This window comes from Neofelis nebulosa, chromosome X, assembly GCF_028018385.1.
Source record: "Neofelis nebulosa isolate mNeoNeb1 chromosome X, mNeoNeb1.pri, whole genome shotgun sequence".
NCBI lineage: Eukaryota > Metazoa > Chordata > Mammalia > Carnivora > Felidae > Neofelis > Neofelis nebulosa.
In genome coordinates, this window is record NC_080800.1 from 33,848,408 (window position 1) to 33,864,964 (window position 16,557).

The window sequence follows — 16,557 nt, forward strand, 5'->3', positions numbered from 1 at the left end:
TCTTCCTTTCTCTCCCATCTCTTCTTCCCTCTACCTCTCTGTACATCCCTCTTGTTCCCATCTCTGTTCTTGTCTCTCTCTGTCCATCTTGGTCTGTGTCTCCCTCTACCCTCTCTCTGCCAATGTCTCTCTGCATCTCTCTCTGTATTTGTGTGTCACCTTGTGTGTCTTTCTCCTTTGCTCATTTCTCCTCTCTCTACTCCCACCTCCCTCTCTCCATTTCCCCTTTCCCTCTAACCATCTCCTCATTACTCTCTCTCTCTCCCTCTATGTGTGTGTCTCCTTTGCTCTGTCCCCCTCCATCTCCGTTTGTCTTTTTATCCCTTTTTCAGTGAGTACCATCTTTTACACTCCCCCTCTGCTTCACTCAAGCTGGAGGACATGATCTTCACACTTTCCGTCTGCCTCCCTACAGCTCACTAGTATGTTAAAGAAAGGAGCTTATACCTTATCTGGCTCCCTAATACTTGCTGATGCTGCTGCTGGGACACTTCTACATCATCTGGCTCTTCGGCCAGTGTTGCTTACACCTGTATAGGACAGCAACCACCATCAAGAGACAGCAAGAAGATCAGACCCAGGAGCTCAATCTTTCTGTGAAAGAGGCCTCTTAGCTTATCATCATAGCTACAGCGTGAGGGAAAAGCTTCTAATTAAATACACATCTACGGACTGACTGTAAACCTTTCAGAGACCTTGGAGGGGAGATGCTATTTTTGTACTCTCCCTCTGCTGCTCTCCAGAGTGCTAGCATCTATTGCAGGGGAGCTCATATACGTCTGGTGCCCCTGTTTTTATATCTAGTACCATGGTTTTCACAGATGCCACCCAAAGGATACCACTTGATCACCTGGCTCAGTGGCCAAAAGGACTTGCACTCCTGGGTGCCACAAGACTAACAATCAAGAAGGCAGTTCTTGGCAGTCTATCACTTCTGGGGCACTGTGCAGACAGATTACAAGAGACCCCATCTTTCTGTGAAAAATCCCCACTTGCTTATCCTGGAGCTTCATCCTAAGGGGCAGGCTTTAGATTTAGAACACATCTAGGAACCTCCGAAGGGGCTCTCAGGAAACATACACCAAGGGAAGCCATCTTTGTGCTCTTCCTTTGTCTCACTACAGCTCACCAGTATGTCCCAGAGAAGAGCTTATACAGTGGCTGAGGCCCCAATTTTTGTGGCTGATGCCCAGAGAACACCTCCCAATCACCTACTGGTGGCCAGTGGAGCTAACACTTTACAGTCCCACAGCACTATCTATCTATCTATCCATCTATCCACCCATCTATCATTTGCATACTTAGCTGCTGATTGAAAGTCTGGCTTCCAATGAGCCTGAATGTAAGTGCTGAGATTCTCATCTTTCATACACTGACACACATTGACACACTCTCAAATACTGGAAATGACTGAAAATAAAATGGCCTGCTTAGAGAATCAGAAAGGTATGAGAGACAACCAAAAGCTAGGGCATGGGTGACCAATAAGGATCATCTCCTACATGAGACCACTCTTTCAACATTGAGAAAGGTGGATGTTTCATCTAACGCAACAGAATATGTTCCGAACAAAATAGTAAGATCAAACCTCAGAAAATAATGAAATGGAGAAAAGTAATTTATCCGATAAAGAGTTCAACGTAATGATCATAAAAATGTTCACCAAACTTGGAAAAAGAATGGTTTAGTATCATGAGAATTTCAAAAAGTTTAAAAAAAATATAAGAAAGTACCAAACAGAAGTCACAGAGCTGAAGAATTCAATAACTGAACTGAAAAATACTTAAGAGGACTTCAACAACAAACTAGATGAAGCAGAAGATATAATAATCAGTGAACTCAAAGACAGGGAAGAAGAATTTACCCATTCAGAAAATCAAAAGGAAAAAAGAATTTTAAACAATGAAGATAGCTTAAAGGACATATGGAAAAATGTCAAGCAGACTTTCATATATAACATGGTCCCATTATTCACATGCAAGGGGTCCCAGAAGGAGAAGAGAGAGGGAGAGACTGAAAACTTCTCCAACATGAGGAATAAATAGACATCCAGATCAAGGAGAATTCTAAATAAGAAACCAGAGACCTATACCAAAACTGCCAAAGACAAGGAGACAACCCTAAAAGCAGCAAGAGAAAAACTTGTTACATACATGGAAACCCCCATAAGACTATCAGCATGTATTTGCAGAAGAAACTTTGCAAGCCAAAGGGAGTGGCATGATACATTCAAAGTGTTGAAAGAAAAAAGCTTCCAAACAAGAATACTCTGTTCAACAAAATTATTCAGAAGTGAAGGAGATAGTTTTCCAGACAAGAGTTCATCACCACTAAAACAGCCTTACAAGAAATGGTAAAGGGACTTTATGCTGAAAAGAATGGGCACGAGTTACTAACAAGACCACATATGAAAGTATACATTTCATCGGTAGAGGGAAATATATAGCAAAGGTAGTGGATTCATCACATAAAGTTAGTATAAAGGTTAAAATACAAAAGTTGTAAAAATAACTACAATAGGTTAAGGGATACACAACATAAAAAAGATAGAGTTGTGACACCAAAAACATAAAATGTATCCTTTGGGTAAATGCCTAGTAGTGCACGGGCTGGATCAGAGGGGGTAGTTTGAGTTTTAACTTTTTGAGGAACCTCCATCCTGTTTTCCACAGCGGGGGCACCAATTTGCATCCCCATCAACAGTTCATGAGGGTTCCCCTTTCTCCACATCCTCACCAACTCATGTTGTTTCTTGTGTTGATTTCAGCCACTCTGACAGGGGTGAGGGTGGTATCTCATTGTAGTTTTGATTTGTACTTCCCTGATGACCAGTTATGTTGAGCATCTTTTCACGTGTCTGTTGGCCATCTATATGTCTTTTTGGAAAAATGTTCGTGTCTTCTGACCATTTTAAAATTCGACTATTTGTTTTTTGGGTGTTGAGTTGTATAAGTTCTTTATATATTTTGGATACCAACACTGTATCAGCTATGTCATTTGCAAATATCTTCTCCCCTTCCATAGGTTGCCTTTCAGTTTTGTTGTTTCCTTTGCTGTGCAGAAGCCTTTTATTTGGATGAAGTCCCAATAGTTTATTTTTGTTTTTGTTTCCCTTGCCTCAGGAGACAAGGGAAGGCATATGTGGAAGGCAGCTGCTATGGCTGATGTCAGAGGTTACTGCCCATGTTCTCTAGTATGGTTATGGTTTCATGTCTCTCATTTAAGTCTTTAATTCATTTTGGGCTTATTTTTGTGTATGGTGTAAGAAAGTGGTCCAGTTTTATTCTTTTGCATGGTGCTGTCCAGTTTTCCCAACACCATTTGTTGAAGAGACTTTTTCCCACTGGATATTCCTTCCCGCTTTGTCCATGATTAATTGACCATAGAGTTGTGGGTTCCTTTCTGTTCCATTGTTCTATGTGTCTATATTCGTGACAGTATGATACTGTTCTTATCACTACAGCTTTGTAATAGATCTTGAAGCCTGGAATTCTGATGTCTCCAGCTTTACTTTTCTTTTTCAAGGTTGCTTTGGCTATTTGTGGTCTTTTGCAGTTCCATACGGATTTTAGGATTGTTTGTTCTAGCTCTGAAAATTGCTGGTGGTATTTTGATAGGGATTGCATGAAACATGTAGATTGTTTGGGTAATATAGACATTTTAACAGTATTTGTTCTTCCAGTCCATGAGCATGGAATGTCTTTCCATTTCTTTGTGTCTTCTTCAATTTCTTTCATCAGTGTTTTATAGTTTTCAGAGTACAGGCCTTACACCGCCTTTGTTAGCTTTATTCCTAGGTGTCTTATGGCTTTTGGTGCAACTGTAAATGAGTTTTATTAATTTCTCTTTCTGCTGCTTCATTATTGGTGTACAGAAATACAATAGGCTTCTGTACACTGATTTGGTATCCTGTGCCTTTACTGAATTTATCAGTTCTAGCAGTTTTTTGATAGTCTTTTGAGCTTTCAATATATAGTATAATACCATATGCAAATAGTGTAAGTTTTACTTCTTCCTTATCTATTTGGAGGTCTTTTATTTCTTTCTGTCGTATGATGGCTGTGGCTAGGATTTCCAGTACTGTGTTGAACAAAAGTGGTGAGAGTGGACATCCTTGCCTCGTTCCTGCTCTTTAAGGAAAAGCTCTGTTTTTCCCTATTAAGGATGATGTTCACTGTGGGCTTTTCACAGATGGCCTTCACGATACTGAGGTATGTTCCTTCTAAACCTACCTTGTTGAGGGTTTTTATCATGAATGGACATCGTACTTTGTCAAATGGTTTTTCTACATCTATTGAAATGATCGTATGGTTCTTATCCTTTCTCTTATTGATATGATGTATCACATTGCGAATATTGAACATTCTTTGCAACCCAGGATCAAATCTCACTTGACTGTGGTGAATGATTTTTTAAAATGTATTGTTGGATTTGGTTTACTAGTATTCTGAGGATTTTTGTATCTATATTCATCAGAGATATTGGCCTGTAGTCATCTTTTTTGTGGTGTGTTTATCTGGTTTAGGTATCAGGGTAATGCTGGCCTCATAGAACGAATGTGGAAGTTTTCCTTTCTTTTCTGTTTTTTTGGAATAGTTTGAGAACAATAGGTATTAACTCTTCTTTAAATGTTTGTGGCTCACTGGGGCACCTAGGTGGCTCTGTCGGTTAAGCGTCTGACTTTGACTCAGGTCATGGTCCCATAGCTCATGGGTTAGGGCCCCGTGTCAGGCTCTGTGCTGACAGCTCAGAGCCTGCTTCAGATTCTGTGTCTCCCTGTCTCTCTGCCCCTCCCCCATTCTCTCTCAAGAATAAATAGAAATAAATAAATAAATGATTGATTGAATGAATGAATGTTTGTGCCTCAGTTGGTTAAGCATCCGACTCTTGGTTTGAGCTCAGGTCATGATCTCATGGTTTGGAAGTTTGAGCCCCACAGTTGGGCTCTGCACTGACACTGTGGGGCTGCTTGGGATTCTCTCTCTCTCTGCTCCTCCCCTGCTTGTATTCTCTCTTTCACTCACTCACCCAAAATAAATAAAAATAAAAATAAATGTTTGGTAGAATTCACTTGTGAAGCTATGTGGCCCTGGACTTTTTATTTGTTGGGAGTTATTTGATTATGGACTCAACTTCCTTGCTGGTAATCATTCTGTTCAAGTTTTCTATTTCTTCCTGTTTGTCCAATTTGTTGGCATAGTTTTTCATAATATTCTAACTGTATTTCTATGGTGTTGGTTGTTATTTCTCTTTTATCATTTGTGATTTTCTTTGAGTCATTTCCCTTTTTTCCTTAATAAGTCTGGCTAGAGGTTTATCAATTTAATTTTTTTCAAAAAACCAGCTCCAGGTTTCATTGATGTGTTTAGTTTTTATATCACCTATTTCTGTTCTAATCTTTATTATTTCCTTCCTTCTGCTGGCTTGGGGTTTTGTTCTTTTTCTAGCTCCATTAGGTGTAAAGTTATGTTGTTTGAGATTTTTTTGCTTATTGACGTAGGTCTGTATTGCTTTAGAACTGCTTTTGCTGCATCCCAAAGGTTTTGAACCATTGTGTTTTCATTTGTTTCCATGTATATTTTGTTTCTTTAATTTCCTGGTTGATGCATTCATTGTTTAGTAGTATGTAAATTAAACCTCCATATATTTGTGGTCTTTCCAGATTTTTTTTTTTTTTTTTGTGTGGCTGATTTCTAGTTTCCTAGTGTTGTGACAAAAGATGCATGGTAGGACTACGACCTTTTTGAATTCGTTGAAGCTTGTTTTGTGACCTACTATGTGATCTATTCTAGAGAATGTTTCATGTGATGAGTGCCCTATTTTCTTCATATAATACTTTATGTGTTAGTTTGTTCTCTAGAAAAAAAAAATTCCATTTATCAACAACAAAATGCCCTGAGACCGAATGAATGAAAATATACTAAAACTTGTAAGAAAAAAATCTGAAATAAACAACCTAACCTTACACCTCACCCAGAAAAAGAACAGGGGAAGCCCTAAATAGACAAAAGGAAATAATGTTCACAGTCAAAATAAATACAAAGGACTAAAAGGACAGGAAAGATGAAAGAAGAGCTTGCTTTTTGATGAAAACCAACAATCTTGATAAACCTTTAGCTAGACTCACCAAGGAAAAGGGGGCTCAAACAGAAATGCAAGAGGAGACAGAAAATCATAGACTAGTATGAACAATTATACACTAACAAATTAGATAATCTGGAAAAATATATAAAACCCTAGAAACACATAACCTTCCTAAACTAAATCATGAAGAAATAGCAAATCTGAATACACCAATTTCTCAGTAAGGAGACACTCATAATCAAAAAACCTCCCACCAAACGTAAGACCATGTCCATATAGCTTCACTGGAGCATTATACCAAACATTCCAAATTTAATAACAGTCCTTCTCAAACTGTTTGTAAAAATACACGAGGAGGGAACTCTCCCAAGCTAATTTTATGAGGCCAGAATTTCCTTGATACCAAAACCAGATGAAGACACTACAAGACAGGCCCAATATCCCTAGTAAATAGAGATGAAAAAATCCTCAACAAAACATCAGAGGGCTGAATTCATTAATACATCAAATGGATCATTCACCTATCCAGTAATGTTTATTTGCAGGGATGCAAGGATGGTTCAACCTATGTTAACGTGATTCACCACATTTGCAAAATGGGTGGTAAAAATGATATGCTCATCAAAAGATGCAGAAAAACCATTTGCAAAATTCAATGTCATTTATGATGAAAACTCTCAACAAAGTATGTATAGAGGAAGCATACCTCAATATAATACAGGCCATATATGACAAGCCCACATCTAGCATCATACATGATGTTGAAAAGCTGAAGGTTTTTCTAATAAGATCAGGAACAAGACAAGGATGCCCACTCTTACCACTATTTTCAACACAGTATTAGAAATCCTACCCACAGAAATTAGGAAAGAAAAATAAAAGGCATCCATTAAAACTGTCACTACTTGCAGAGAACATATTATATATAGAAATACAAAATCCTAAAGATTCCACCAAAAAAACTGTTAGAATAAGTGAATTCAGTAATGCTACAGGACACAAAATCAAGATATAAACACTAATGATGAAATATCAGAAAATTAAGAAAACACTTTCACAATTGCATGAAAATGAATAAAATTCCTAGGAATAAAGGAGGTGAAAAACCAGAACACTGAAATCTATATGACATTGATGAATGAAATTGAAGACACACAAAAATGGAAAGATAGTCCATGCTCATGAATTGGGATATTGTTAAAATGCCCAAGCTACCCAAAGCAATCTACAGATTCAATGCAATCCATATCAAAATTCCAACTATATAATTATAGAATAAAAAAACCCTTAAATTTGTATAGAAGCACCAAAGATGCTAAATGGCTAAAACAATTTTGAGAAATAACAAACCAGGAGGTATCATGCTCCTTGATTTCAAACTATGTTGCAAAGTTACTGTAATTGAAACAGTATTATACTGGCATAAAATCAGACACATAGATCAACAGAATAGGGTGCCCAGAAATAAATCCATACATATACGGTCAATTAATTTATGAGAAAAGAACCAAGAGTTTACAATGGGGACGGGACAATTTCGTCAGTCAATCACTGTACACAAAAATAAGCTAAAAAATGGATGAAAGACTTGAATGTAACACCTGAAACTATAAAACTCCTGGAAGAATAGATAGTAAGTTTATTATCACTGTGATGATTTTTTTGGATTTGACACCAAAATTAAAGGTAACAACAGCAAAAATAAACCAGTGGGAGTACATCAAATAAAAAAGTTGCTGTATAGCCAAGTAAATTATCAACAAAATGAAGAACAACCTACTAAATTGGAGAAAATATTTGCAACTACTCACATGTGATAAGAGGTTAATATCCAAAATATATAAAGAACTCCTACAACTCAATACCAAAACAACAAACACAAAATTTAAAAATGGACAGAAGAACTGCATAGACATTTTTCCACAGAAGACATAAGGATGGCCATCAGACACACAAAAAGATGCTCAACATCACTAATCAGCAGGGAAATGGAAATCAAAACTACAGTGAAATATCACCTCATGCCTGTTAGAATGGCTATTACCAGAAATACAAAAAGTAAGTATTGGTGAAGATATGGAGAAAAGGGAACACTGGTCACTGTTGGTGACATTGTAAATTGGTGCAGCCACTTTGGAAGACAGTATGGATGTCCCTCAAAAAATTAAGAGCTATATGGGGCGCCTGGGTGGCTTGGTCGGTTAAGCGTCCGACTTCAGCTCAGGTCATGATCTCACGGTCCGTGAGTTCGAGCCCCGCGTCGGGCTCTGTGCTGACAGCTCAGAGCCTGGAGCCTGTTTCAGATTCTGTGTCTCCCTCTCTCTCTGCCCCTCCCCTGTTCATGCTCTGTCTCTCTCGGTCTCAAAAATAAATAAACGTTAAAAAAATTAAAAAAAAAAAATTAAGAGCTATATGATTGATCAATTCCGCTTTTGGGTATTTATCTGAAGAAAATTTAAAAAAAAGCTAATTTGAAAACCTATATGCACCCTCATCTTTAGCATTATTTACAACAGCCAAGAGATGGAAACAATCTAAGAGTCCATCGATGGATGAATGGATAAAGAAAATATGGCACACACACATACACATGAATATTATTCAGCCATAAAAAGAATGAAATGTTGCCATTTGTGAAAATATGGATGAACCTTATGGACATTATCCTAAGTGAAATAAATCAGAGGACAAATACCATATTGTGTCACTTACATGCAGAATCTAAAACAACAGATAACAACAACAAAAAAACCCCAAACTCATAGATATAAAAACTTAGGGGGCAGGGGGTTAGGGGTGGGTAGAATGTGTGAAGGGGGTCAAAGGGTAGAAACCTATAGATATAAAATAAATCATGGGTCTTAATGAGGGTTTGTGGAAGGGAGCAGGGGCCATGGGCTACATGGGTGACGGGCATCAAGGAGGGCACTTGTTGGGATGAGCACTGGGTGTTGTATATGTGATGAATCACTGGGTTCTACTGAAATCAATGCTACACTATATGTTAACTAATTTGAATCTAAAAACTTTGGAAGGAAAAAGGAAACTCTGACTTAAGGTTTAAAAAATTATTTAAAGTCTCTGAGTTCACAAAAGATAAAAAAAGTCACAGGGATTAATTAATGTACAGCATGGTGGTTATAGTTAATAATACTGTATTACATATTTGAAAGTAGTTAAGAGTAAGTCTTAAAATTTCTCTTCATAAGAGGGGCGCCTGGGTGGCACAGTCGGTTAAGCGTCCGACTTCAGCCAGGTCATGATCTTGCGGTCTGTGAGTTCGAGCCCCGTGTCGGGCTCTGGGCTGATGGCTCGGAGCCTGGAGCCTGTTTCCGATTCTGTGTCTCCCTCTTTCTCTGCCCCTCCCCCGTTCATGCTCTGTCTCTCGCTGTCCCAAAAATAAATAAAAAATGTTGAAAAAAAAAAATTTCTCTTCATAAGAAAAAAATGTAACTATGTATGGTGACTGATGTTAAATAGACTTAGTTTAGCATGATGATCATTTTGCAATATATACAAATATTGAATCATTAGGTTGTATACTTTAATAGTGTTAATTCTAGCTGAAACATAACATGGAAATAAAAATCATGAAATTCCTGGTCCCTGTCACCCGTGCAATTGCTGGAAATTTACTCTAGGGAACGTGAATTTGCTCGTACCTTCATCTCTAAAAAGACATGAGCGCAAGGAAGCCGGAAGGTGGTATCTTTACAACACCAGGCACTGCTGATGCCCTTGATTGTTTTATCATGGCCTCAGTGCTATTTGAAAATAGTATTCTAACCATACAGGAGAATTTTTAGATTCTCCAGTCATTCTGCCTCTCCTTTTCTTTCACGCTTCCCAATCTTTGCCTAAATTGGCTCTTTTCATCTGCACTAGACTCTGGGGTGGAATTCAAAGGGAAGAAGATAAAACATCCATCTGTGAACTCCCTTATTCCTCACCGATAGGTCTGATAAAGGGGACATGTAGCCTGACACCGAATCCCTTAGACAATGCATGTGATGGATCATCTCTGTGTGACATTGACCCGGACTATCTTCTGGCTACACAATAATGACTGACCCTCCTTTTACAGGCTGCTTTGCAAAATTTCCATTTCAAAGCTGTGTGAAGCCTTTGGTAAAATGCTAGGCCAGTCGTTCTCACAGTGTGGTCCTCAGACCAGCAGCTTCAACAACAGGGGAACAGGAGCAGGAACTTGCTAGAAATGCAAATTCTCAGGCCCCATCCTATACTGAATCACACGCTCTGGGGGTGGGGCCCCGCGTTCTATGTTATAACAGTGCTCCGGGGGATCCTAGGGCAGGTTAAAGTTTGAGAACCACTGTGTAATTCATGTATGTAACTTCTTTGTTGCTCAAATCATCCTCAGCCTGAAGAGGTCTCGAGTAGCCCCAACATATACAACCTGAATGATAAGAGTTTTTTTCTTGAATCAGAGTTTTCTTTTCTTCAAATTGCAATAGTTTAAAATCACATCACATTAATATTTTATCAAGATTCCCTCTCTATAGGTCTGCAATCCAAAGAGAAACATGTAGCAAATTCTGTGACAAGTTTTTTTAAAAAATCTTTAACACAGGGTACGGACAGGTAGTTCTAAATTACCAACAGCTTCAAACACCTACTTTGGGAATTTTTCAGATGTCGACATAATCTCGAGTTGTGCTGTTTTCAACTTGAAATATAACTGTAAATACACTCTTAGAGGCCACTCTCGCTCCTGGAAATAGTAAACCTGTTTCAGTTTAGAGTCATTGCCTCCACTTACCTCCAACATGGTGCCCGGCACTGTTGCGGAGATCTGGTACTGACCTCAAAGTGTTACACTCTAGAGAGGTGCTACTGAATGTAGCCAGACATATATATACACACACACACACACACACACACATTTATGCTTGTGAGTATACCCAGCCTTCTCCCTCTTTCAGCCAACTAAAAATAATTCAGTTATCCTCATTTCTTTTTGCATCCCTCACCCTCTGAGTTTTTTACCTTGGTATGGTATGGATGGGGCACTCTTTTTGGGTGAAGAAGTATAAATCAGAGATGGGGTGGGGGTCAAAAGGCAGATGGAAAATACGCAAATTAAACAATCTATTGTGTCAATCTATAATATCACTGGCTAAGGGCATAGTTCTAGCATATAATTTCTCAAGGAATTTCTGTGAACCTCTGAACAACTGTGATGGGGCTCATCGAGTCCTCTTTCATTTTCTTCTTCCTGGGAACACAGAAAGACTGCATTTCCCAGCCTGCTTTGAAGTTGGGTTGCAATCACGTGACGAGTTTTGGCCAATGGACTTGCCGAGAGCAATTTCAGGCTTCCAACATGAAGCGTGAAAGAGTGGTGAGGTTCGTTTTTACTCTCCTCCCCCTTTGCAGAAACCCGGAAGTCATGTGTTCCAAATGATGCTACAAGACGGTGGAGCCACCATCAGCCTGGGACCCTGAATGTAAAGAGTAGCGATTATAGACTATAAACAAAGCACCCTCCCTTGCGTTGTGAGAAAAAGGATGGGTGAGGAAGCAAGATTTTGGGTTTTCTTTAGCCCAATTATCCTTTTCAGAGTGGTCAAGAGATGCAAGTAAAAATTGGAGACTGTTCTGAAATTACCTTTCGGCTGTTGAATTCTGCTTTTTGTAACACACCACTACACAGAGCCTGGGCACCATGATTCTAGCTTTGTAAGTATTACCAAAATAAAATCTAGCTGTTAAAATGGGGGTATGGGCAAGTGCCTGGAAGCATGGAGGGAAAAGAGAAGAAGCCTGGAAAAGTTAATTGGATGCCTGCTTTCCTAATAACACAAAGGATTGCATAGGTCCATTTTTTCAGGCTCTTCCCTTTCCATCCCACCCCCCAACCCCCCAAGCAGAAAGAAAAACAAAACAAAGACACCTGGTTAAAAGGGACAAGAAGAGAACACTGGAAATTACCCACGGCATGATATATTTGGACAAGCAGCACCATGCCAATTAGCATGGTTATAGAGCTCTCAGACTAAAAGCAATTAAACACTGAAGGTTACTTGGAATCAATACCAAATAGCAAGAAATCAGGGAACCTGATCTAAAAAAAGTACCTTCATAGGGGATACAATTTAAGGACAGAACTTCCGCCTACCTGAGCTGCAGAGCTAGGGCTGGAGGCATAATCTTTGCTCCTATCCTGCCGATGAGGGTCGGGAACACACCTACCAGCTCGACCACGGTGATGTGTCGAAGATCCAGGCCACACTGTGCTTGCTGGAAAAAAAACCCAACAGGAAAGGCATGAGCTAACTCAAGAAAGAGACTCCCATGTCAAACTACAGACTGACAGAACCAGCACCGTTCTGTTTTGGGAAGTTGATTTGCCTACTCCAATGGTCTTGAAAACAGGTGAGAAATGTTGGTTCAACTAGTGGTTACAAAACCTATAAATACTCTCCTAGAGAAATCATTCAGAAATGGCTTGGCCATAAGATTTTGAAAATGTAAGCAAGATGGCAATCTGCGTATTTCCAGGTGGGGTGTGAATTTGCATGAGCCTAACATCCCAGGAAGTATCCAAAACCAGCCCCAGAGGATTCTTATTTGTATTTTCAAGGAGAGAAGAGTACTTCCAGAGTCCCCTTATCTGCCTTGCTCCCCCCACCATCCATGCCCTTGCCCTAAACTCCTCATGCCCAAACACAGAAAGAAAACACACAGTAATAAAAGGTTTCAATCTTCATCTGGTGCCCTAGTTTTTACATCTAGTGACCTGATTTTTATGCCTGCTTCTCATAGGACACCCTTTGATCACTGGATTCTAGAGGTGGAGGGTAGGGGGTGGGGGCTTGCATTCCTGGGTCCCAAGGAACCATAACAATTGGAGAGATGGTTACTGGTGAACCACACCTCCTACAGCACAGGACAGATGGCAGACTGAAAGACACCTGTGGCCTTTCTGAGAAAAAGAACCATCTGCTTGTCCAGGAGGTTTGGCCTAAAGGGCAGGCTTCTGGTTTGGCATCTAAGGGCCTACATCTGAGGCCCTACAGAGGGACTCTCAGGGAATGGACACTAGTGGGTGCAATCTTTGTGCTCTCCCTCTGCCTCATTCCACCTCACTGGGATCTTCCGGAAAGGAGCTTATTCCCTTGTCTGGTAACCTGACTTTTATGGCTGCTGCCGGGGCAAACCTCTATAACACCCAGCTGTGGTGTCTAGTGAGGCTCGCACTAGCAGTCCCACAGGACCAGAGCCAAAGGAGAGAGAGTTCTTAAACAGCCAGCACCCTCAGGGCTCAGCAAGAGGTAACAGATCCAGGAGCTCAGTCATTCTGTGGAAGAGGCCTGTGAGTTTATGATCATAGCTGCAGCCTGAAGGGTGGGCTTTCAAATAAATATACCTCTAAGGGCAGACTGTCAACCTTTCCAGAGAACTTGGAGGGCAGGCCCTGTCTCTTCACGTTCTCCCTCTCCCACATTCCAGAGTGACAGCATCTCTTGGCGTAGAGCTCTGTAAGTATCCAGTGCCCCAGTTTTCATGTTGGTGCCCTGGTTTTTATCGCTGCTACTCACAGGATGCCCCTTGATGGCCTGGCTCTGGTGGCTGGGAAGGCTTACGTTCCTGGGTCCTAGGGAACTGTGACAATCAGACAGTTCTTGGCAGGTTATCGCCCCTAGGGTACTTCACGGACAGTAGAATGAAGTACAATCCCAGGATTTCTATGAAAGAAGCCCATCTGTCTGGGATCTTTGGCTAAAGGGGTAGATTCAGGTTTGGCACACACCTAGAGCCCTAAAGGGATGCTCTAGAACATAGGCCAGTACACACCATCTTTGTGCTCTCACGTGCACCACCCCCCCCTTTCTCTCTCTTGGTTTTCTCTGCTATGCCCAGGCAGGGGAACTCCTTGCCCCACTTACTATGGATGAAGGCTCACAGCCACTCCTGAACAGAAAGCCTGTTTGGGAAACTTTGGGAGTTGCCATAAGTGAACCCTCCTAGTCTTGCCCAGGCAGGAGCATGAGTCATGGCCCCACCAGCTACGGAGTATGGCTTCTACCCCCGTCTAATAGGGAAGATTGGTAAGAATGCCAGGACACTACATAACCCAGCAACTCCAGAGCTGGGAGGTGGATGGTAAGAGCCGATTGTCCCCAGAACACACACAGTAGCCCTGTTCAGCCATGGAGCTTGAAGCTTGTGTCGGCTTGAGTCAAGACCAAAAATAAAGAGCATTAGTGGCCTCAGAGCTGCTGTTCCCACTGTACCCAAGCAGGGAAACTAGTGCATAGCCCACTGATTTGTAGCCCCACTTATTGCTGAATACAGTCTTCAGACTGCCCAACCAGGGAACCTTACCGCAGCTTAAGGGATGCTGCATAGCCTAGTTAACAACCCTGCTTAGAGTGGCACTTGAACAGAGAGTGCTGCCCATGGCTTTCCCTGTCTACAGAGCAAAACTGGTAGCCTCACCTGACTGCGATATTCAGTGCACACTCTTTTCTGATTCAGGTCCACAGTGAGCTGTGCAAGCCCTGGGTTCTGTCCTGTTGCCCCACCAGAACAGCGAAGATAACTCACAGCCCCCCACTACTGCCGAGTATAGTATCTGGTCCTAACTAATAAGCCTGACCAGGGATTCCAGGCAATGGTGAAGTCCATCCTACAGCTTCACTTGGACAGGGAACCAAGCCAGCAGACTTTTCCCAATATTCTCAGCAGTGGCGCACACACCCCACCCCCAACCACTGACCCTAGAACTCAAACAGTTGCCTTGCCCCAAAATAGACCCTAACAACAGGCCCCACCTGCCCAAGGACATTATCAGCAGACATGTCCAAAAAACCAAAACTGGGCTTATTGCTAAGGAATGGTCTCAGCCACAGTGAACCTGCAAAGTCTGGAAGAGAACACTTAAATGTATACATCCCAACATAAGAAATCAAGGATTGTGAAGAACCACCAAAGGAAACCAATAAAGGACACCACCAAAGGGAACTAATAAAACTCTAATAACTGATCCTAAGGATATGGAAATCTATGAACTGTCAGAGAATTCAGAATAATTTTCTGAAAGTGTAGTGAACTACAAGAACGCCCAGGACATGATGGCTTCACGGGTGAAGCTTTAAAGAAGAATTAAAACCAATCCTTCTCAGACTCTTCCAAAAAACTGAAAAGTAAGGAATACTTCCAATTTCATTTTATTAGGCCACCATTACTCTGATACCAAAGCCAGAAAAAGATACTACCACAAAACTACAGACCAACATCCCTGATGAATACAAATGCAAAAATTTTCAATAAAATATTATCAAACTAAATTAAGCAGCACATTGGAAGCATAATTAGGGCAGCAATGCATGAACAAAGTAAGAATTCAACAAAGATCAAGTGGGATTTATTCCTGAGATGCAAGAATTTTCAACTTATGTGAATCAACCAATGTAATATATCAGATGAAAAGAAGAAAGTCAATAGATACAGAAAAATGACTGGATAAAATTTAACATCTGCTCATGATAAAAACTCTTAACAAATTAGGTATAGAATGAATGTACCACAACATAATAAAGCCCAAATCTGATTTCACACCAAATGGTTAAATGTTGAAAGCTTTTTTCCTGATAACAAAGAAAACAAAGGTGCCTGTTCTCACTACTCCTATTCAACTGGTACTGGAAGAACTTACTAGAGCTATCAGGCAATAGAAAGAAAGAAAAGGCATCAGAATTGGAAAGGAAGTAAAATTTTCTCTGTTTGAAGGTGACATGACTTTACATATAAGAAAGCCTAAAGATTCCACCAGAAAAATGTTAGATATAATCAATGTAATCAATAAAGTTACAATATAGAAAATTAACTTAGAAAATTAGCATTTCCATAAACTAACAATGAATTATCTAAAAAAGTACTAAAACAACCCCATTTACAATAGCATCAAAAACAGTAAAACACATAGGAATAAAGAACCAAGGAGGTAAAAGATCTCTACTCAGAACTTATTTTCATCAAGGCAATGATGAAAGAAATAAAACACAATTAAATGTTTAAATGTGCATACTACCAAAAGCCATCTATAGATTCAATGCAATCACCATCAAAATTGCAATGGCATTGTTTTAACAGAAGTAGAAAAAAAATCCTAAAACTTCTATAGAATCACAAAAGACCCCAAATATCCAAAGCAATCCTGAGAAAGAGGAACAAAGCGGGAAGTATTAACACTTCTTGATTTCAAGCTATACTACAAAGCAGCTGCAGAATCAAAACACGATGGTTCTGCTATAAAAACAGACATGTAGGGGCGCCTGGGTGGCTCAGTCGGTTGGGTGTCTGACTTCAGCTCAGGTCATGATCTCACAGCTCCTGGGTTTGAGCCTCGCATCAGGCTCTGTGCTGATGGCTCGTGGCCTGGTGCCTGCTTTGGATTCTGTGTCTCCTTCTCTCTCTGCCTCTCCCCCGCTCATTCTCTCTCTCTCT

At 40.4% G+C, this 16,557-nt stretch overlaps 1 protein-coding gene across 7 annotated transcripts in view; it reads right to left on the reverse strand.

Annotated features, from left to right (window-relative positions):
* Positions 1 to 16,557, reverse strand: part of SRPX (sushi repeat containing protein X-linked) — a 112,237-nt gene that overhangs the window by 3,910 nt on the left and 91,770 nt on the right. For 6 of the 7 annotated variants that reach the window (XM_058713338.1, XM_058713340.1, XM_058713339.1 and 3 more), the window contains one exon: positions 12,224 to 12,345. In XM_058713338.1, the coding sequence (XP_058569321.1) occupies positions 12,224 to 12,345 (122 nt within the window). Of the gene's footprint in view, positions 1 to 10,721; positions 10,817 to 12,223; positions 12,346 to 16,557 lie in introns of all 7 variants that reach the window. The other variant, XR_009257075.1, reaches the window with a different exon arrangement.